The sequence below is a fragment of the Ascaphus truei genome, chromosome 4 (genome assembly GCF_040206685.1).
Source record: "Ascaphus truei isolate aAscTru1 chromosome 4, aAscTru1.hap1, whole genome shotgun sequence".
Lineage (NCBI taxonomy): Eukaryota > Metazoa > Chordata > Amphibia > Anura > Ascaphidae > Ascaphus > Ascaphus truei.
The window spans coordinates 207627705-207651283 of NC_134486.1; the positions used below are offsets into that span (position 1 = coordinate 207627705).

Genomic DNA, 23579 nt, shown 5'->3' on the forward strand with positions numbered 1-23579 from the left:
TTCTGTGAGTGGCAAACTGGTGTGGGAAGCTTTGCTCCAACTTTTAAACAGTAATTGTAGTCAACTGGACTTAGTTAGTTTCAGGAAACTGGGGGGTTCAACGGGCCTCGGGGGATTTTGGCGCTCCCACTGTGCTCCATTCTGGATCCTCCCGTGCCTCTCTTCTGGGGCTTTGTGTCTGGCCCTCCTTCAGTCCCAGTTTATGCAGGAATTCTTCGCTTTCTCCTGGGTCTTTTATAGTTATGGCCCGTCCGTTCCGTATCACCATCAGGCCAAACGGAAAAGTCCAGCGGTATCTCACCGCTCGGTCTCTCAGCAGCTTGGTGACCGAGTGTAGTGCTCTCCGTCTCGTGAGGGTGATCGGGGATAGATCCTGGAAGAGCTGGATAGCGATTCCCTCAAACCGGCATGCTCCCTCCATTCGTGCACATTTAAAGATCGCGTCTCTGGTTTTAAAATAGTGCAACCTTGCAATTATGTCCCGCGGTTGATCAGCTGCTGCCGGGCGGCTTCTGAGGGCTCTGTGGCAGCGGTCCATCACTCTTTCTGCCGCAGGGAGATCGGGTAATATGGATTCCAGCCATCTGGATATAAAGTCCTCTGCGTCTGTAATCGTTTCTGGGACGCCACGTACCCTGATATTGTTTCTGCGGTCCCGGTTTTCGGCATCCTCATGTCTGTCTAGTATCTCTGTAATTTGAGTTTGCATATATGTGATTTTTTTATCTGCTTTTTTATGTTGTTTAGAAGCGGCCGCCATCTTTTCCTCTAGGGCACCCGTTCTCTCCCCCAGCCCCTGAACCTCTTTTTTCATGTCCTGCAGTCCGACATATATCATATCTTTCATGTCCTGGTATAAGCGATCAAAATCGCATATTCGGACAGGCATCTGGGTGGGCTGATGCAGGGGGGGGTCTTCTTCCCTCTCTGAGTCGGATCCTGCTGCTGACTCTGGCGGTCCCGCTGCGGCAGCGCCTCGTGGGGTAGAACGTCCCAAATAACGCCTTAAATCGCCTTCCTTTTTCTTTTTCGCTGATAGCGGAGCCATCCTGGGGGTATCTCTTGCTCTTTTCCTGCTTTTATTTGTGGGTTTTTTCAGTGATTATTGCCGTTTTTATGACTTTGTGGGAGGTGGGGGATGGAGCTCTAGGTTTATGCTGCCATCTGCTCCAGCCTCGCGCATGCGCCTCATCCAACACCATTTTGAGTAACGCATTGTGTCGGATAACCGAGGACTGCCTGTAGTGGATTTTTTTTTTTGGTTTATATAGTAAAAATAATGTTTGAAAAATAGGCAAATATGCAAGTATTGAGACTGAAATATTGATGAAGGGGTGAGATTTTTATTCTTACAGTGTATAGTGCTGACATTCTCGGGATTGTATAAAATGAAATACAATTTTTGTCATCCCTGTATTTATCATTTAATTCCTACGTTAAGTGCTGCAAACATAAATGGGGACAATGTGAGAGAGAGTCCGTGCCTGACAAAGCTTAACATGTATGAAATGTAGTGGGAGACAAACAGATATATTAGAATTGTCAGAATCAGAATTGTTATTGTCAAATGCAAATCCATAATATATCTCTGCTGGCCATTGTCACAGTGTGGCTGACATGTTTAACACCTGGTCTTCACAAACATAGTCATTATGTTGCTTGTACTTCATTTTTCATGATTTTATACTCTGAGTCCGTGATTCCCTACCTTTTTTGTTTGGAGGGACCCTTGAAGTATTTCGAAAAATCTCGGGGAACCCCTATCTGGCTGACACATATTAGATTCGACAGGGGTAAATCACAAAATGTCACACCTCACGACCCCCCTCTATTTCCCACCCTCTACCCATGTATTTCTCTCCCCTCCGTCTCAAAGTGGTTAGTCTTGGTTAGCATGATTATTTTAAGTCCCAAGCAGTTCAACCTTGATTTATAAGCTACTTGTTCCATCATACCTTGTTTTTCTTATTACTTTTACCTATTATTAATATGGTGACAACCTATTCAGCAGCGACTGACAGTGTTACAATGTGGGGGTAAGGACAAGAACAAAGGATTAAATGTATACAACTTAAAACATAATGATACAATGGCTAATGAGGTCCGTGCTCCGAGAAGCTTACAATTTATAATATATATATATATACTGTACCTTACTTATATTAGGGTTATTTCCCTACAGAGTATATATGTAGCCCCCTTTCCCTCTGGGTCAGGGCGACTACGTGTGCTGCTATACGGTTATTTCCCTACAGAGTATATATGTAGCCCCCTTTCCCCCTGTGTCAGGGCGACTACGTGTGCTGCTATACCTGTGGCAACCAGGAGGCCTGATCCTCCGCCACTGGGGAGCCTGGGGTGTATGTATATCTACTAAACAGCGCCTACACTTGAGAAGGATCCTCACATAGTAGGATAACCCCTCCCAAGGCAATATGCCCAGCAATACACACACAGAGTATGGGGAACAGTATTTACTGGGAGGTAATAAACAATGACATCAATAGAAACAGCAATAGACATATGTGTATACCAACCCGGGGAATATCCCCACAGTACTTGGGTGCAGGGGCACCAGTGTCCCAGTGTCCAGACCCCAATGGCCTTTCCCACCCCCAAGTGTGAGACAGCGCTGCCCACGTGAACGTTGGTGCACTTATGCGAATACCTACCCGGGTGCTCCAGCCCCCGGGTGTAGCAGAACAACAGTCAACGGACAGTCTGCTCCAACGATGCCTTCCGCCTCCGCGTGGGGTGGTCTCCAGCAGGAGCGTCCCACCATAGATAGTCTCTAAACGTACGTGGTCTGATCCCAGACCACATGTTTCGCATCACTGCGTGGCGTAGACACGGTGTCCCTGATACTGCACAATACAGGAAAAAGGGTCCCTAATTATGGGCTTCCCTATACAGCTGCAGATGCCTACTGTGAGTTGGGGACTAACTGGGGCCTGCAGGGGAAAGCTGGCCTAGTCCCAGGGCTACTGGCACCTGGGACCCTACCTCCCTCTTCTGTACCCTAACTGTTATCACTGTTCTAACTGTTTTAAATGCAGCAGCCCTATTAGCTGCCTGGCAACATGTGGTCTGCAGCCTCTGAGGTTGCTGGGACTTGTAGTTCCCAGCGGATCTATGGGTGTAATGGCCACCACTGACATTATACTGCTCATGTGCCAGGTGAACAAAGATGGCCGCCACAACTCTAGATACTATCTGCGCATGCGCGCGCACAAACAAAATGGCTGCGCCATCGGTGGAGCACCGGCGACCCACTCGCCAGCTCACAATCTCCCTGCAGCAACCACACACCTGTCCCCCTCACGCAGCCCGGAGGTAAGAGGGGGACCTGGCTACATATAGTATTGGATCATGTAGGTATTTAAGTTTTTACATCAATGATTAGTTGACGTGTTTCTGAGGACAAATCAGTAGAATAAATATAATGCAAGAACATTGCTATTATTGATTTGAGGTGTGTAGTAGTGTTATTTTTACTTTGGTATGTGTGGTTTCGATCTTTGGACCATATGAAGAAAGTTAGATGACTTATAAATGTATGTCCCAATATTGATTGGGCTTGAGTTTGGATTATCCAAGCCTTGTGTATATTATACTTTTTATGTTTCCAAAAATGTCTATTAATTATTTGTCATTTTTGAGATCTACAAAGTTGTACCAAACAAGGTTCAATAATGAATTATATAAAACTAAACAGGATTGACATCTAAAGGGACATTTTATGGCAAACAGGTTTCCCCCCCCCCCTCCCTTATTGCCAGTAACAGACACAACCGCATTTTGCTTTTGTATACACCGGGTTTGTAAGGGTGATGTATTCCTTGTCCATGAATTGTTCTGTTTTATCTATACAGCATTCATTACCAAATTTCATATAACAAAGAAAGAAAAGAAAATAAATAATATGTTTCTTATTAAAGTGCAATGACATGGCAACTATCATTTATTTTCTCTCTCTAGGTACCAAACAACTCAAGTGGGAATCAGAACGAGACAATTGGATGCACAACAAAGATCCTAAAAACATTATCAAGAAAAAAAGAAAATTCAACCAACAAAAAATACACAAAAAGGGCAAAAAATAAATATCTCTTTGCATTGTTTATTTTCAGAAACTTGTCACTGCATACTTTTAATCTTGCTGTGAATTTGGATAAAATACATGTCGCAAACTATTTTCAATACGTTAATTATTGTTGGATTTTTGGTTTTACAACGAAAGATTTATTTACACATTAAAACTGTACTTATGAGCTGGTAAAGAGTGCATCAAACTGTTTTATTTGTTAATACGGTAAAAAATAAAAAACCATATATAATGCATTCTGTATATTTGAGATATTTCTGTGGCTTTTGCAAGGGTTTCCAGAAAATAATTCCCACTCATGTTTAATTTGTTATTGTGTGTACATTTTAGGAGAGATTTCTGTGGTTTTTACATACAGTATGTGTTTTTGGAAGATTTTTAACCAAATGGTGTTTTGGAAAGTTAAAGTTGTATGTAAACCTATACATACTATGTTCTTAGTTCCATCGTCTACATCAGTGATTTTCAACCTTTTTTGGTTAAGGAATCCTATAATTATATTGTGAAATTCTGTGGAACCCCAACCCTTTCTAATACGGTGTCTGAGATCAGATGCATGGCAAGGAATCCCAAACCTCTTTAATAGCGCGTCTGAGATCATAATGGTAAATTCTTCTGTATTTGGTGCAATTTTAAAATTGCAGGGAACCCTTTAGGGATGCCTGGGGAACCCCTGTTGAAAAATGCTGGTCTACATCCGGCATGATCTAGAAAAAATACAACATAAGTAAATCAGATTAATTATACATACACACTTTTCGGTCACTAAATAATCAGCTTCCTGTCACCAAACATGAACCCACCGTATTTTACCAGACCTAGGATGCCAGTAACTACATTCAATTTTCAAAACTCTTTGTTAAAAATGATTGCCTTCCTTTCTAGACATAGCTTGAGCTACATGTGAGTAATATAATCTCCTACGGTGTAGATTTGAGCAATCCTACAAAAGAATCTATGTTTTCTCTAACAAGAAGAAATACTTCTTACGTAACAGAGGATCTGGAAGCAATGTGAAAAGCAGGTTGGCAAGGCCAGGAACTGGATGATGTTTTTTGTTCCTAAATCTCCCATCACATCTTCATGTAGAAGAGAATTTTGTTACTTATGGGCTCTTCAACTAGTTTTCCAAAGGGGACAGATTGTACTCATCTAGGCGTAAAATGAGCCATACGCGTATTGTAAGAACATATTTAACACGCGTGCAAAGCTGGGGGTCTCCGAAGCTGAACCACCTCCCAATCAGCTCCAGGGGCCTCTTGGTTCCCAAGATACTTATCGGGCAAGGTGCTGTCACTTCTTCCCCTTCAGGGGAAACAAAAGGGAGGTTAACTGTAAATCTCCTGCGTCACACGGACCAATAGTAGTAAGCCACATTGTCACCTGTTGCTTCCAATTGGCCTGCATGACGCAAGGGATTTAAATAACCAGGCAGTACCGGTGCCACCTTCCCCGGTAAGTATCTTGAGAGCTGACATTAACATTTCGGGGACTGCCTGCTTCCCAGCCATATTAAAAAAAAAAAAAAATGCATTCAATTTGTAAGGACTAAAAAAAAACTATTATACGGGACACTTTGCAAGAAATTAACATCTGTACCTTTATATATTAGCATTACCTTATCGCGCAGCTGCCTAAGTAACTACAATAAAATGATCAGGGTGCAGACAGCCCAAGGACAAGTCCAAGGCCCATTGGTGGCCCACAAACCACCAGTAGAAGAGCCCTGCATTAAAGGGACAGTCCCATGCAGACTTGAAATGGGACCAGTGAGTAAAGGCACTGACTGTAAACAATGAGACTGAGTTTGAATCGGGAGCCTGGTTCAATTCCTGTTGTATTCAGCTCCTTGTGACCTTGGGCAATTAACTTTATCTTCCTTTGCCTCAGGCACCAAAAACAGATTGTAAGCTCATCTGGGCAGGGGCTGTCTAAATATTTCTACGTGCCTCATACTGCACACTATACTGTAATTGTGAGGCGCTTTGAGTCTCATTGCAAGAAAAGTGCTATATGAATTAAAGGTATTGGCTGAGCGAGTGAGCAAAGTGAAAACTTCAACTACACTTTGAAACCTGGGGGTAAAGTTATGGTCTAAGGTGCAATTTTTACACCTTCCCTGCGGCTATCTGTCGCCCTCATTGGGTCTATCGCGAGAACGCTGGGCGTCTGCGTATACACCATATAGGATCCAGAAGGACAACTCTGCTGCTGAGGGAAGGAAGTATAACAGTGTATGAAGAACCCACTTTGTGAGAGTCTCACACACGGCGGCCGTGTGAGTACAGCATTTCTATTTTCATCTTACACACATACTGGACACCTAACAAGCTCCTATTGAACCCCCAAAATGACCACAACATATATATAAGCATATGAGTGTCACAGAGGAGTGCTACTGAGCATGGCAATATATATTTTAAAACCAGAAAACCAATTTTGGCCAAAATTGTTGTAAGCCCCTGAGCCACCGCCAAGGCAGACCACATATCTTACTTATTAGATATTTATACATATATATTTAGGCACTGTACCGTGTATGAGTCTCACTGGATGTGCTAAAAACTGAGCTTTGTCTGTGTTTTATGTTCTGTCTCTGGTTTTAAAATATATATTGCCATGCTCAGTAGCACTCCTCTGTGACACTCATATGCTTATATATATGTTGTGGTCATTTTGGGGGTTCAATAGGAGCTTGTTAGGTGTCCAGTATGTTTTACAATTCTTGTCCAGCTAGTCATGGCTGATTGGAGGGTGGCAACCTCCTTCCTAATTTAAGCTCACTCACTCCGTAGCATCTTCCACTCAGGGGAACTTGCCTGCTTGCAGTTTGGCTGTGACATCTCTAATACAGAGTGCTTTTCCTGGTAATGTACAGGTTAATAAAAGCTTCAGTCAGACTCAGAACTTTGCAACTATTATTGACAGATTTACTATAAATCATTCTTCCTGTTACTACACAGGTTATTAAGAATTTATATTAGCGTTAGGGACCCCTGATATGTGGTCTGCCTTGGCGGTGGCTCAGGGGCTTACAACAATTTTGGCCAAAAATGTCAAACTAAAAGACCATTTTACTTATTAGATATTTATACATATATATTTAGGCACTGTACCGTGTATGAGTCTCACTGGATGTGCTAAAAACTGAGCTTTGTCTGTGTTTTATGTTCTGTCTCTGGTTTTAAAATTCATCTTACACACACCCACTACCCTGAGAGCTTTTTCTCTTATCAGTGCATCATTGTCACTAATCACTGTTTACTTTCCTTTTGCGCTCCTCGCATTCTGTCTCTATCACAGATGATTTACCTGTGTTTGTAATGATTTTAGCTATTAAACAGTATTATGCTATGGGCATTTTGTGCTCTCTCTTTTCTTCTGTTTACATTGCTTTTATCTACTGAGGATTGGAATACCTCTGTTTGAAAGCTCCATATGCACCTGGCAAAGAGGTTGATTCAAAATAAAGTAACAACATCTAAGGAGGACTAATGTGAATATAAGAAAAGACAAGGATTATACCTATCAGGTGTCTGTTTTAGATCTGCTTTTGAATTATGATTGAACAATTCTTGAATTTTCTTTAATTAAATTTGATATATATATTTTACGTTTATGCACTTTATCACATTTGATATAATATCATCTTTAACACTTGTATATACATTTTATACATAAAATGATGTCTATACGATAAGGCAGAAAAAGCAATGCGATGGATAGAGCAAAAATATTTTAAGAAAGGAAATAAACCAGACACAATGCTGGCACAAAACAGAGCCAAAAAGTAAGAGGAGGTAGTGTGCAATCTGTCCGACAAAAATCAGGTACATTGACCCATGATCCTAAAATAATACTAAGAATTCCATAGCTACTACTTCTCTCTATATGACGAGCACAAAACTACAGACTCGAATACCCAGCATAGTAAAATGAGCACAATTTCTCAATGTCTAAACTTCCCACTATATCCAAGAGCGAACTAGATAAATTGAATGCACCCATCATGACGGAAGAAATAATTGAGGTAATGAAATCCTGAAACATCAGGACCTGATAGATTTACGAGTCAGTATTGTAAAAAATGTAAAGGAATCCTTACACCTAGACAAAATGTACAATGCAATTTTGAAGGGAAAACAGATCTTAACAGAGATGCTACAAGCCCATGTAGCTCTGATTCATAAACCAGATAAAAACCCTACACGATGTGCCAACTATAGGCTAAAATCGTTAATGAACACATTTAAATATTTACTAAAATTCTGGCAAACAGACTGAATGTATTGATGCCAGACCTGATACACCAAGACCAGGTGGGGTTCATTCCAGGTCGACAGGCCCCTGACAATATTCGCAGAGCTGTCAATTTAATAAATAACACCAATACAAAACGGAACCCTCCAATGATACTTAAAATAGACGCCGAAAAGGCATTTGATAGGGTCAACTGGTGCTACCTTAAACTAATCTTCTAAACATTTGGCTTAAAAGGTAAATTCATGAAGGCAATAGATGCCATATATAAAGTCCCCCAAGCAAACATCTACAGTGGGGGATATATCTCAGGCCCAGTACAAATCAAAAATGGAACCAGACAGGGCTGCCCACTTTCTCCACTCCTGTTTGCTCTGTGTATCGAACAATTGGCCAATACAATAAAAATGAACACATATATATTAGGTTACAATATTGGAGGCAAAGAATATAAAATAAGACTTTTTGCCGACGACATCCTTATAACCCTAACCAAACCAATGACCTCATTGCCTAATCTCTTCGATCTATTTTAGACAAATTCAGTGCAGTATCCGGATTTAAGGTAAGTAATTCAAAATTTAAAGCCTTAAGCATCGATATACAACATTCGGTTACAAAACTAATTTCCATTAGTTTTGACCTCACCTGGCAAAAATAAATATTAGAATACTTGGGAATTAAACTAAGCAAGTCAATAGAAACAATGTAGAAATCTAATTACCCAGCATTAATGAGACCTATGAGACAATCTGATAAAATAGGCGAAATATCCAATTTCATGGTTGGGAAGGATGTACTCAGTTAAAATGAATTTACTCCCTAGAATACTGAATCGCTGTTTAGAACGCTACCCATTCCAATAAATCAAACTGGAGAACCTACAAAAAAGATCTCCGACAATGTCTGGGACAACAAAAAGCCCAATTTAAAAAGCATAGACCAACCAGTGAGGTGGGGACTAGCACTCCCAAACTTACTAGCATATTACAGAGTAGCCAGAATAGGTCAATTTACACTGGCATGTACCCGAGAAAAAAACAGATGGATAGAGATAGAAGCCAAAGAAATAAAACCTCAGAAAATCAAGTCCCTGCTACGGATCAGAGCTGAAGAAAGACAATTAATTGTTAAGATGCACCCACTACTGAATCACTCTGTCAGATTGTGGGAGACACTGAAGTTTAAATATAAACTAACAACTAGCGAGACAAACATGGTTCGTTTGTTTGCGAATCCAGCCTTCGAACCAGGTATGAGAGCTCAAGTTTTTTCTTGTTGTGAATAAAAAATTAAGTACAAAGCTTTAAGTAGAGAAAAATACAGATACCTTCAGATGATACATTTTGTTTCCTCCTGTTTCAGAGACAAACCAAGCTCCTCTAACATCAGTTTTGAGCACATATGCAAAACAGACCCATATGCAAAGGTCTAACATCATTACTGTATCAAGAATTCTTGTCAACAGCACAGGGCAACAAATTAATATATATGAGACATGGAAGGAGGAGCTGGGGAAGTCCGGGAAAGGGAGGATTGGGGAGAGATTTGGGAATCTATAAGGTATCTCTGAGCACATTAATTAAGGAAAACGGCTACTGTATAAGTTACTCTTTCGTTTGTACTATACACTAAAAAGACTGAATAAAATGTACCCAAAGTCCTCCCGCTGTGCTACAGAGGATGCAGAGAAACAGGATCTATGCTGCATACCTGGTGGGAACAGGGCAGCTGACAGCGGCATTGCGACACCCCCCCCCCCTCCTCCCATTCCACACCTCACGAGCTCACTCCATTTCCCCCCCTCTTCCCATGTATTTTTCTCCCCTCCATATCACTCCCTCTTCCTCATTCACTCCCCTCCCGCCTCGCATGTATTTCTCTCCCCTGTGTCCCACTCTTACTCCCTCTTTTCCTCACTCCCTCCCTCACCCCTTCTCTCCTCACTCACCCCCACCTTCTATCAATTACCCCACTCTCACTCAATCCCCCCACAAAATACATACCAAACCCCCCAATACATATTAAAAAGACTCCCACTCCCCCCAATATATATTAAAAAGACCCATACTCCCCCCCCAATACACATAAAAGCCCCCCAAATACATATAAAAAGACCCCCACCCTCCCAATACATATAAAAATACCCTCACCCCCAATACATATAAAAAGACCCCCACTCCCCACCAATACATATAAAAAGAACCACACCCCCCAATACATTTAAAAAGACCCCAACCCCCACAATACATATAAAAAGACCCCCACTCCCCTTCAATATATATATGTAACGGATTTTCTGGCCTGGCCTGACCCACCCAATCTCACATTGGCCCCTGTGGTCTAACCAGTCCCCATTACATGGTCATGTCTGGTGGTGCACCTGTTGGCAACAGGACTCCTGAGTCTCCCGCATGATGTTGTGTGGGGAATGCCAACCCAGACAGGCAGCTGAGGTAGTGTGCGTGAGTCCAACCTATATCCAGTGCAGCGCCTCCACCTCATCAGGATTCCTGCGTCCGCATGGGGATGGTTCGGATGAGGAACTCCTCTGTGGTGCCATCATATGTAGAGTAAGTTCAGACTCACACATGAAGATGTCTTTGATCAAGGTTGCTTTATTGTGGCTTACGGTGCGGGCCAACTGCCCCTTACAGTGAGTTTCTCTTAGCCACACATCTTGCTGTGTTATCCTTTCAAAGGTACACCCTCCCAATGGAGTGGGATCCCCTCTCCCCTCAGGGAGATCACCCCTGTGCCAGGTCCCTGGACACAGTATGGCTTGTCAGCTAGATGTTCTTAACATAGAATGGGGCCACTAGTTAAAGCACTAGTGTACCACCCACTCCAAAAGTCTCAACGCAGACTTGCTCCTTACTCCAACACACTAACTTTGATCAGTGTTGTGTCTTATATCCCTCAGGGGGCAGGCACATCTCTGATGTCACTAACGGTGGACTCAGAGGTTGTAACCACTCCCATCCACACATAGGGCACCTCACCAGGGTGTGAGGGCAAACCTCCATGATTACTGCTGGCATCCCTGTAACTTACCAGGTTTACTGCCAGCAGGAGAGAAGACTGCAGACCATTTTACAGCATGGCTACATATATAAAAAGACCCCTACTCCCCCAATACATAAAAAAGACCCCCACCCCCCAATATATATAAAATGACCCCCAATACATATAAAAGACCCCCTCCCCCAATACATATAAAAGGACCCCCACTCCCCCCAATACATATAGAAAGAACTACCCTCCCCCCAATACATATAAAAAAGTAGACTTATCTTGGGTATGATCAGGCCGGGCCCGGTGGCTGAGCTGGTCTGGAGGCTGGTGCCGCAAGTTGGGGCCAACCTCTGGCCAGGCCCGGCTGCCGGTCGCGGACAAGTTTGGCTCTCCATCAGCTTCAGGCCTCCTCACTCTGTCCCACACCGAGCTTCCAAGTCAGCATGCACTGGAAGCTGAGGCCCAGCTTACTTCCGGCACGCTGATGTCTGAGGGGCCCGTCGAGGGCCGCCAGAGGTCCGTCGGCGTGGGACACAGAGTGAGGAAGAGGCCTGCATCTGATGGAGAGCCGGGCCCCCCACAGCCACCAGGCCCCAACACCTGCCCCTTCTGTCCCCCCCTGTCAGCGACCCTGGGTGGGAATGTAAGGAAATTAAAGATCTTTGGACTCAAATCTACAGTATTAAAAACAGAATGCTAAGACTAAACCTTACACTGGATCCCTGGACAGCATTATTGAACAGACCTATCCCAGGAAATCCAAATCCTAAACTAAACTCATCACACATTTATTTTCGGCCACAAGATGTAGAATAGCAGCCAGCTGGAAACAGTCAGCCCCAGAATTCCCCTCAATATTACATAAAATATGTAAAATTATGCAAATTAAAAAATTGCAGCATTTTTACATGATACAATGTATAAATTTACTTCAAATTCGGAACCATACCTATACCCAAAACCACAAGTGAAAATACAGTAGATGTTATGACAATTTGACAATGTATATGCAAGAAATTGTAACTGTGACAAATGACTATTGTGATGGACATCCATAACGGAGAGATCTGCTCATGCCGGAGCGTCAGACCATCAGTACCCGAAACAGCGGGTCACCGGTAAACTGCGTTTATCCAGACTCTGCACGCCGGGAAAGCTCTTTGGTCTTACTGACCTTGAGGGATCCACCCTCGAGCTAGGGCCTTAGTTTGCTAGGATGGTAGCATCAGCCCCCCACCCCCCTCCCCAGAACCACTGGGGGCCCACCCCAAGAACCACACATACCGTGGATACTGCCCACCCACTTCTCGGGTCACTGACCCAGACTACACACTGGGAATAATAGTCTGACTTTGCTAGGTAGTTACCACCCAGACCAACTAGGGAGCAACCCCCAATAGCCATGCTCTTACGCCTGGGATACCAGCCACTTAATCCTTGGGTCACTGACCGTTCCTATACCACCTTACTCTGATACCGGCATGGATTCTGGGGACAAGCGAGCCTCCATGAATGCAGAGGGTCCCAGGGTTCCCACAACACACAAAACAGTTACACAAGCCTTGTACACACCCCACAATGATCCTAACTCACTTCTATTACCCTGGTGTTCTCTAGGATCTCCACTTAACCTAGAGGGTCCCATGCATCCAGAGAGCACACTGCAAATCAATGAATCACAAGGCACATAAAGTAACACCCCTAGCCTGAACTCACTAGGGCAGTGATTCCCAACCTTTTTTGTTTGGAGGAACCCTTGACGGTTTTCGTAAAATTTCGGGGAATCCCTATCTGGATGACACGTATTAGGTTCCACAGGGGTAAATCACAAAATAGACGTGTAAAGCAGTAGGGTTAATAAATAATAATTAACCTATACTTCGTCGTTAACAAAAAAACAAGTAACATTTGAATGTTTTATAATACATTCACAATTGAAAATTGGGGGGGTGGGTGACTGACTGGGTGGGTGACTGACTGGGTGGGTGACTGGGTAGGTGACTGACTGACTGGGATGCAGAGGGGGCCAGTGGATGCAGATGGAGGCCAGTGGGTGTGGAGTGGCGGCAATGGGTGCGGAGGGGTGGCAGTGGATGCGGAAGAGGGGCAATGGCACCCAGGCCATTAGACCACCGCACCTGTCTCCCCCAAACATTTCCCCCTCCCCCCGCTCAAACAGCCGCCAGCGGTAACTGGGGGAGCGCCGGAAAAGAAACGCCTGAGGAGAGCGGGAAGCCCCGCGCATGCGCCAACCGCCGGGCTTTCTTCCCCCCCCCCCTCCCTCCCCCGCGGTCCCATCTTCAAACCTGCCAGGTCAAACAAGGGAAAATGCGTGCCTACCTCCCGCCCCGTGCAGCAGACATGGGGATCGGGGTCACACGGGGGGGGGAGGGGCAGGGATCATCTCCTCTCTCAGGCGGCAGCAGCGGGCATCCAGAGGCTCTTCTCTCCCGCGCTGGGCCGTCACCATTACTGTTCCCCGCCCCCTCCATAAAGCAGCTGAAGCAGTGAGGAGACAAGGACATGAGGAGGGTTTCCAAGATTATGGCCTGTAATTTAGGAGGGGAGAGAGTAAACAGCGAGAAAGGAAGGTGCTGGGGTGTGGGAGAGGGGCTGGGGAAGTCCCCTTGATCACAACTATGTACTAAATAAGATGTATATAACTGTTCCCAGAATCCTTGTCACCTTTCCCTAACACCCGGATTTTCCATTCTGTACCCCCACCCCTAAAACTTATGTCGACCCAAAACATTGTTATTTGTTTTTTGCTTTCCCTTTACTGGTTTTTAGTCCTGATCACATACTTCATTGTAAATACCCCAGGTTCTGGTAATTGGGAAAATGTTGATGTAAACACTTGTAACCCTGTTTCCTCTACCCAATCTCATATAGGGTCTCCTAAGGGAAATAGCACTCTGGTTACATCTGTCTTGTTGTGCATACCTGCTGGTAACAGGGGGCCCTGGGTCTCCCGCGGTGACATGGGGGATAATAGGACAGGCTTCTGGGGTTGTGCCCGAATTCTTACTGGTTCAGCGCCTCCATCTTGTGCAGCCCCCAGTTGTTTAGGGTGAAGTATCAGCAAAAGAATGATGCTCCCCTCCTTCCAATATACTTCACTCTTAGGCAGGGGTATAGGTAAAATACAGATGGCCTTTATTGGTTCCTTCTTGATTTAGCAGCAGTCTCAATCACAGCACACAGCACTCAAAGGTATTCACCTTCAGGATGTCCCTGGACAACACTTCTAGTCAGGGCCCTAGAAGCTGACCTTGCTCTTCTCTTACTCCCTGGTGGAGTAAGAGGAATAGTCTCTCACCTCTCCCAGAGGGAGGGCCACAAACTCGCCAGAGCCCTGGCAGCTTGCTGGAGTAGACTATCCTCTCTCAAAGGGGAGAGGAACACTGGCTAAATCAAGAAATACAGTTAATTTAGTACAGATCCAGTAGACCCACCCCTGTGCCTCTGATTGACACAAGGCCTGAGTACTACCTTCTGACTCACTGAACAGCAGTGTGTGGGGAAAACCCACAATTACTCCTGGCAGACCTGCCCTTACCAGGTATTACGGCACAGGAGAAGGACAGAATAATAGCCCAAACCCTACCAGGGCTATACTCTCCCTCTGGTGGAAATCCACTTGGACCAAATTTGCTGACCCATCCTGAAGACGAACAACCTGTACAAATACACAAATTACAGTTGATTAGTCATATACAGTGTACATAGTAGGGTGAACACCCACACACCCAGAGCAGTGAAATAACACAGGGGAAACTCCAACATGGAGAACTCACAACTAATAATAGTACCGGGGATCTGGCTTGCGTACCTCCTTTCCATTATGATCCACTACTTTTATAGAATGGGACTGCAGAGGGCCATTTTCAGGGCGATACACCACCTTGTGCATGAATATCCCTCTCCCAACACTCCAAACCCTCATGAGGTAACAAATCTCCTCTGAATGGTATACAGATGTACTACACTTGGACATTAAGTATTCCTGCACGGCTTCTCGGAGCCAGGACTCACGCTGCTCCTCTATCTCGAGCATTATAGGCTCAGGCACGTATGGAAAAGTGAACCCATGTGAATGTCTATAGCGGGCCACTATAGCTCTATCAGCTCTACTTAGTTTAATGAGCTTATTGTCTCCAGCTGTACCTGGCAATACCCAAGACAATGGCTCTTCAGGGGCAATCTCATCATAGAGAATGGACGGACCTTTGGAAATTATTATGCCCTGTTTAACTCCTCTCAACCTCCTTGATAACTCGTCAGCAGCCTCCTTCTCAGAGTAGGTGCCCTTACCCCACCAATGATTTACCAAATCATCTTGCATTATGATGAACCTAGTGCGGTCTATAAAATCTGAGTATCCCTTTGTGACGGTTCAGGGGATTCCTTCCCCTTCTTGTATCCCTGATGTCACCCTCTTTGTCCCTTCCCCTGCCAACCTCCCTTCTTTTACCCACACCTGTCCCTCTCCGGCAGCCTCTGACGCCGTTCCTTTACCACGGCGCGTGCCCTGCAAGACTCGCGCACCCGCGCGGTCCCCGAGCCCCTGCGGCGACGTTCCCCGCTCTCAGGCCCCCTCAGTTGCTGCTCCCATTCCCTCACATGCGGTGCCGGTTCCCTCCGTTCATCCATTCCCCTCTGCAGGTGTTCCCATGGTGCTCCGCGCGCCTCGTGACGCAGCCTGTGCGCGCACACTCTCAGATTACAGAGGGCGCGCGCACACGCTCCTCTTCTAGGGCTTTTCAGTCTCCTGACTCCTCCTCCCATGCCCTGCAAGCCATCTCTCTGACTGGTTCCCCTGTCTCCTCCTCTTCTCCTCCTAACCTATCCCTGCTGTCTCCCACTTCACCCTCTGCTCCTCCTCTCTCTCCTATTGGTGTTCCCTCCTTTATAACCCCTGTCTGTCCTTTCTATCATTGCTCTGCATAGCTTCTGTTATCCCTGTGTGTGCAGTCCTATGCTTTGCTCTCTCTGTGTTCCAGCCTGTTCCTGCTCCTGCTTATCTTTGGATTTTCCTGGTTTGACCCCTGCTCGTGCTGGACTATTCTGCTCTTTGTTGCCCTTGAACCCTGCTTACGAACTCTACCTTGCTGACCTCTGTAACCCCTGGACTTGGCTTATGAACTTGACTACTCTGCTTTCTGGATCCCTGGACTCTGGCGCACGGACACCACTATTCTTACGCTTTACTACCAAGGTGTTGCAAGTATTACTAACTTTCTTCCAACAGGCCCAGCAACGCCATACCACACTCCGGGCTTGCCCCCACTGCTGTGGGTGTGTGGTAATACCACTCCCACCTCAGTATTGGGGTCTTGCCAGGTCTGTGGGCATACAGGCGTGACACCCTTGAACAAAGGAGCCCACCATTTGGTGCAGTAGTCCTCTACCCCAGATGAGGATACTGACCCCTCTGTATCTCTCCTTGATGATACACCTGAGGTACCACTAGAAAGTGACCCTTTCCCTTTCCCTCTACTCATGTGTTTGTATACTGTGGGGTTCATTACAGGTGACTTTGCTCGTGTGGAACCCTCCATTCCAGAAGACACTGTTCCCCTGGTTTTACATCTCGGCGTAGGCCTAAACACAGCAGGATTAGCCACAGGAATCCTACTACTCCAAGGTATCTCCCCCTCAGACTGTGAGGATTCGCATCCTCACCCCAACAAGCCTTCCATCACTAATATTCTGGAAGCTAGAGGATCACGTGGTTATGTCTTAGCTCAGATAGTGCCAACTCGCCCTCTTTCCTAAGCACGACAAGATCTGTTTCTTTTCTTGGTTTTATTGAGGGAAAACAGGATAAGGTACAGTCTCTTGTGTAGAGGTGTAGGTGTCTCTGTGTGTGCTCAGTGATCAAGGGAGGTGAAAAGATTCTCCTTCAGCACCATTACAGGGTTTTACAGAGAGGTACTCACGAGTCCTGGCAAATGGTGGAAAGGATGAAGCAGTGTATGCTGGGTGTCAGATAGTCTGGGGACAGACCATCTGTGGGCAGAACAGAGGGGGAGACAGCAGACTAACCCATTTGGGAGAAAGGCTGGGGCTGCCATGGCAACTCACAGGAGTGCCTGGAGAAGCTGCAACATGTAGCAAAATGTAGCATCTTAATGCAGCAGACTGCTGGAAAGGGGGAAATGGCTCTGTATTATCACACAAGCATTGGAGTTGCATGTAGAACCAAATACATACAGCTGCCACTAAGCATGCTGACAAGCAGGGCTGCAAGGACAAGGGGGGGGTGAGACAGAAATGCAGACAGGGGTATTCCTGTTCCATGACACTCCCCGTCTGGTATCTGTAGATACCACTATATGGTAGGTTATGTGGAACATATGTGCAATGCATACAACATAACAACATAATAATGCAAAGTCCATGTCCACATAACGAGGTGATACCGGCCGGCACCACTGGTATTGAAATCCCTTGGCAAAGTCTTTTAGCAAAGGATATTGGATGGATGAACCGCTCCAGGTTTGCTGGTTTCACCACAATGTCTTTCTGTGAAAGTCTCTGGCACTGTTTCCTTTCGACTTTGTGAGAGAACAGTCCCTTTGACTCTGTAGCTTTCTCTACAGAGTGCATCACCTCGTGGATGTGCCATTCATGGTAGTTTGTCATCCCATCACCTGGCGTTTGGCGGGAGGAGATGGCTTTAGGTTCCTTGCGGAAGCGGATTAATGTCCCTGGAGGACTTGTCGTCAAGTCTTGTCCAGTGAGGAGGGTGTCGTTCAGGGAGACTCCCTGGAGTTGAGCGCTAGGGTTGAACACTACCCGGATTTGATCGGGTTCCTGAGGGTGGTAGGCCCCAGGTGATTGGAGGTACCGACATTCTTCGCCTTCCCCCATTAGAGGTGCTGGCTTTGCGTGGCCGGTAAAGAATATCTTCTGGATGAAGACCACAAAGTTGTTTTTGGTCTCTGATTCCCTTTGTAGGCTGCAGAGGTGCGAGGTGAACCTAGAGATGGCATGTTCTCCATTGTTTGGGAAGCGCCTCCTTGGTGAACGGAATGGTAGCGGAGTCACCCGACTGCATAGTCCGTCTTTAGAGAGCTCCTTGACAGTTAACCTCGGGAATCCTCTATCTTCCCTCGATGGTGTTTGTTTGTCATCGTTCCTTGTTGTCTGGAACGCTCTGCACCGTAGTTCATCGGTACATTTCTCTTGCACGAGAACATCTCCGCGTAGTTTGGTGAAACGCTTTTGTGTTTCTTTGTTGACTGCCATCGGGAGGTTGTTTTCTCCCTGGACATAACGAAGAACAGTCTCTTTTGTCCTTGTAAACCCTTTTGGGAAATGTCTCTGCAACTGTCCCCTCTTGTGTGTTTGAACGAACAGTCTTTTTGACACTGTGGCTTCGCCTGTGGGGCGCAATCTTTTGCGGCTATGCCAGCCGTGGCAATTGGTTGCTCTGTTGCTTGATACTCTGTGGAGAGGAACAACTGTACGTCTTAATTGTGCCCTTGCTCGCGGGAGTATTGTCTGATTGTTTGTTGTTTTTAGGACGATCCTTTTGTCGGTCACCTTTGGGAGGTTACTCTCTTCCTTCGGTGGAGTCGACTCATCATCCTTGGCTGTCTGGACTGCTGAGCATCCTAAGCCATTGTCGCATCCCATCGGCGTGGGGATGTCTTTGTTGGTCTCAGGGGTATGACCTTGTCTTTTCTCTTCACTTGGCCCTTCGGTCACTTGGAGATGGCCAAGACATGGTTCGGAGAAAGATGTGTGTCCACATTCTGTCACCTCCGTTCTGCGGGCATCGACGTAGTCTTGCCCGTGCTCTTCGTTAGTGCACGAGTTGCCCACTATCACCCATCCTAGGTCGAGTCTTTGCGCGTATGGCGCGTTGTGGGGTCCGTTGTGCTGTTTACGGACTTTATGTACTCTCATGATGTCCCTACCGAGCAGCAGCAGGATCTTGGCGTCTTGTTCCACCGGCCGGATGTGGTTGGCTATTCCTTTGAGGTGGGGGTAATGGAGTGCCACGTCTGGTGTGGGTATCTCGTCCCTGTTTGTGGCCATGTGGTTGCACTCGATGAGTGTGGGAAGGGGCATGTTCACTTTGCCGTCTATTGAGCATATGGTGTAGCCATTCACTCTTCTCCCTGTGGTCTCCATTTGCCCTGCGCACGTTCTGAGAGTGTAAGGAGAAGCACCATCTTGTATGTTAAACATGTCGAAGAACTCTGACCTGACCAGTGATCGGTTGCTCTGGTCGTCGAGGATTGCGTACATCCGAATAGCCTTCTCAGGTTGTCCCTGGGGGTGCACTGCGACAAGGCATATTTTGGAGCAGGACATTTTGTCACCTTCTTTTCCGCAAACTTCAGTGCGCTGAGATGTGACGGATGTTGACTCTCCTTCTTCTTTCTCCCCGCCATGCTCCGCTATGGAGGATGGGTTCTTGAGTTGGTGGAGTGTCATCGCCTCTGGGTGTAACGCTGTCACGTGCTTGTCACTCTCGCACACTGTGCATTTGATCTCTTCCTTACAGTCCCTGGCTAGATGGGTAGTGGAACCGCAGCACTTGAAGCAGACTCCGAATTCTCCAAGTAACCTCTTGCGTTCCTCTAGGGACTTCATCCTGAACCCAAAGCACTTGTTGAGTGGGTGTGGTTTCTTGTGTATGGGACATTCCCTGTTTGGGTCCCTTGGTTCCTTGTCTCCGGCGACTGACTGATCGGGAGTAGTTTGGGTCGTGGGAGGCACGTCCGTCCTGCGGGCCGAGACGGGTGTTTGGGGGTTACCATATCTCGTCGCTGGTCTCTCGTTCTTCAGGCTGCTCGCACTGTATGTGTTTTGCGCACCTAAGATGAAACTGGGATCGTTTCTTGTCCTTGCCGCTTCGCGGATGAAGCTCACGAAGAATGAGAATGGGGGGAAGACGACTTGCTTCTCCCTTTTGTATTTGGAGCCTTGTGAAAGCCACCTTTCTTGGAGGTTGAAGGGTAGCTTCTCCAGGATGGGTCTCACTCCACGAGCTGAATCTAGGGCGTTGAGACCTATTAAAGAATGGTCTTTCCTTGCGAACTCCAGTTCTTGCAGCAGGTCTCCAAGATCCCATAACTTCGAGTAGTCTTTATTCGTGATCTTGGGGAAGCTCTCGATTCTTTTGAAGAGTGAATCCTCGACTGCTTCAGGGCTGCCATAGGTCTCTTCTAGCCTTTCCCACACTAGGTCCAGACCTACTTGGGGTTGATGTGCGTTTGCCGTCCGAAGTCTCTGCGCTTGCTCCCTGGATACGTTCCCCAGGAACTTGACTAACAGGTTGAGCTCTTCCCTTGCTGAGAAGTCCAAGCTGTCGATTGCATCTTTGAACGTGAACTTCCACGTCCGGTAGTTCTCAGGGCGGTCGTCGAAGCTGATGAGTCCTGCGTGCACCAAGTCGCGCCGGATCATGTACTTGGCTATGTCTGTCAGACCTGAGACATCGGCGCGTTTGCCCCGTTCTGAGGTAGTTGCTGGGACGGTCTGTGCGGTCGCCTCTTCCTTGGCGTGGACGCGTGATGGCTGCTGGCCAGTGTGAGGGGCTGTTTTCTCCCGCGTGGGTGTACCTGGATTGCGAGCCTGTTGTGGTGCATCCGTGTGCGCGCTGGCGTGTGGATCACTCTTGTGGCTGTGGCTATCCCAGGCAGCATGTACCATTGCAGGAGCAGCATTTTCTCCTCGTGGGCCTGGCAAGTCTTCGTTGTCTGTGGAGTTGCTCCATCCGTGTTGGGATGGTGCGCTGGTGTTTACACTGAAGAGGCTCCTTACATAGTCTTCAGTGCGTTGGGCTGGATCCTCTGAGGCAATCCGTCTGTAGGGTAGCTCCCCGCCGTCCTGTCTCGCAGCTGCTTCTAGGACTTCGGCTTGGGCTATGGCGGCAGCGGCGTCTTCTTCTTTGCTTAGAGCCTCTAGATCCGCGTCTAATTCGGCCTTTCTACGTGCATTGGCAGCGGCGGTGGTAGCAGCGGCGGCGGCATTGGCAGCGGCGGCGGTAGCAGCGGCATTGGCAGCGGAGGCGGCGGCGGCGACCTGCTCCTCCTCTTCTATGCGCGCCTTTTCTGCCCTTACGGCTGCTTCTCTCCGACCATATTCGGCCCGGGCACGTGCGGCCTCTGCAGCGGCTCTCGCCTTGGTAGCGTTTGTGCCTGCGCTGGACGCGTTAGACTGCGCTGATCTTGCTGATCTAGATGAGTGCCTGGATATGCTTGAGCGCTGCGATGCGGTCTCCAAGAGGAGCTCTTTTCTCACGCTTTGAGCGTCTGTGATGGCGGCCCGCACGCGGCTGTCGCGTGCGAGATCAATGTTATTTTGTAAGTCTCTTTCTTGCAGGCTTTCGCCGGTGTTGGTTCTGGTCAAGTAGGTGATGTATGTTTCTGACAGCCCTTGGTAGCACGAGTGATCAGACTTTATTTGAATAATTGCCTGCGCGAGCTGTTGTGCATTATCGCCAATACTAACGACATTGCGTAACTCCAATGCGGTTGTTTCCCAGGCCAACTCTAATTTAGCGCGGTGCGCTTCAATGTCGCTCTCATATTTTTCGCGGCCCTTTTGTGTCAGTGTGACTGTCCGTTTGGGCCTTGCGCCTGCCTGCGCCTGTTGCAGATGCGCAGCGGTCTCTGTGTCTGAGAGATCGCTTTCCTGCGTGATGTCTGGTGAGGCTCTGAGTTCTGCCATGCTGTAGGTGTGTGTAGGCCTTTTGCCGGTGCGTGTGGCGTGCGGTCTTTTACCTTGTCAGCGTAGGGCGTCTGTCTCAGATGGTGCCGAGCGGTGTCCTGCAGCGTGCAGCGTTGGGGTAGCTGTACTTACAGGTGTCCATAGGCTCCTCACTGTGGGGCTGAGCAGCGGGTGGACTCAGACAGAGAAAAAGGCAGTTAGGAATTGTGAGAGAAGCACTGTTTGTTGCAAGGCTGCTGTGCAGTTTGAGCTACAGGTTGTCTGTGAAAGCTGCAGACTGTGTGCAGTTGCAGAGGCTGCTCTGTGTAATGGAGTCTGGAGTAGCAGCTCCTGTAAGTGTCTGTAAGGCACACGATTATCTTTTCACTATTCTGGAAGCCAGAGGATCACGTGGTTATGTCTTAGCTCAGATAGTGCCAACTCGCCCTCTTTCCTAAGCACGACAAGATCTGTTTCTTTTCTTGGTTTTATTGAGGGAAAACAGGATAAGGTACAGTCTCTTGTGTAGAGGTGTAGGTGTCTCTGTGTGTGCTCAGTGATCAAGGGAGGTGAAAAGATTCTCCTTCAGCACCATTACAGGGTTTTACAGAGAGGTACTCACGAGTCCTGGCAAATGGTGGAAAGGATGAAGCAGTGTATGCTGGGTGTCAGATAGTCTGGGGACAGACCATCTGTGGGCAGAACAGAGGGGGAGACAGCAGACTAACCCATTTGGGAGAAAGGCTGGGGCTGCCATGGCAACTCACAGGAGTGCCTGGAGAAGCTGCAACATGTAGCAAAATGTAGCATCTTAATGCAGCAGACTGCTGGAAAGGGGGAAATGGCTCTGTATTATCACACAAGCATTGGAGTTGCATGTAGAACCAAATACATACAGCTGCCACTAAGCATGCTGACAAGCAGGGCTGCAAGGACAAGGGGGGGGTGAGACAGAAATGCAGACAGGGGTATTCCTGTTCCATGACAACTAATGGAGGGTAATGTTGCATTTACAGACATCCGTTTTCCTCTGCCCAGTACAGCTTCCATGTACTTTTTTTTTTCTTCCTGTTAGGCCAGGGCAGACGACATCCAGATCTGCCCTCTTCCGGTCCACCCCACGGGGGAAACTGGATGTGACATCATCATCCGTCTACATCGCGGACTCCCGGTACAGGTCCAGGTCCCACACCGGAAGCGCGTCATCAGTCGCTCGTAGCACCGGAAGTGGCGGCGGTGGCATTTCGGGATCGCGGATACGCCATGGATAGGTCACAGGCTGCCTTCTTCCGTCAACCTCTTCGCTCTTCACCTGGCGGGATTAAGGGGGTGGTGCTTCCTTACCACTCCACAGGCTCTCGATGGTCTTCTCATCCTCGGCAGGCATCTCGGGTCCCGTCTGCGCTACGCTGGGAGTTGCCACAGCCGTGGGACTTCTCCACGGTTCAGGCCGCACCAGTGCCTGTTGTTGAGGGATCTCCGGACTCAGCTGCTCGACATCTGCAGTGGTCCGCCGGTAGGCGCATCA

The 23579-nt window shown here is 47.1% G+C and overlaps 1 protein-coding gene across 1 annotated transcript in view; it reads left to right on the forward strand.

Moving 5' to 3' along the window:
• The window catches only part of CEBPZ (CCAAT enhancer binding protein zeta), a 48928-nt gene extending 42491 nt beyond the window's left edge, over nt 1-6437 (forward strand). Inside the window, exon 15 of the mRNA XM_075596785.1 lies at nt 3979-6437. Within this exon, the coding sequence (XP_075452900.1) occupies nt 3979-4103 (125 nt within the window). The 3' untranslated portion in view covers nt 4104-6437. The remainder of the gene's footprint in view (nt 1-3978) is intronic.
• The last annotated feature ends 17142 nt before the right edge of the window (nt 6438-23579 follow it).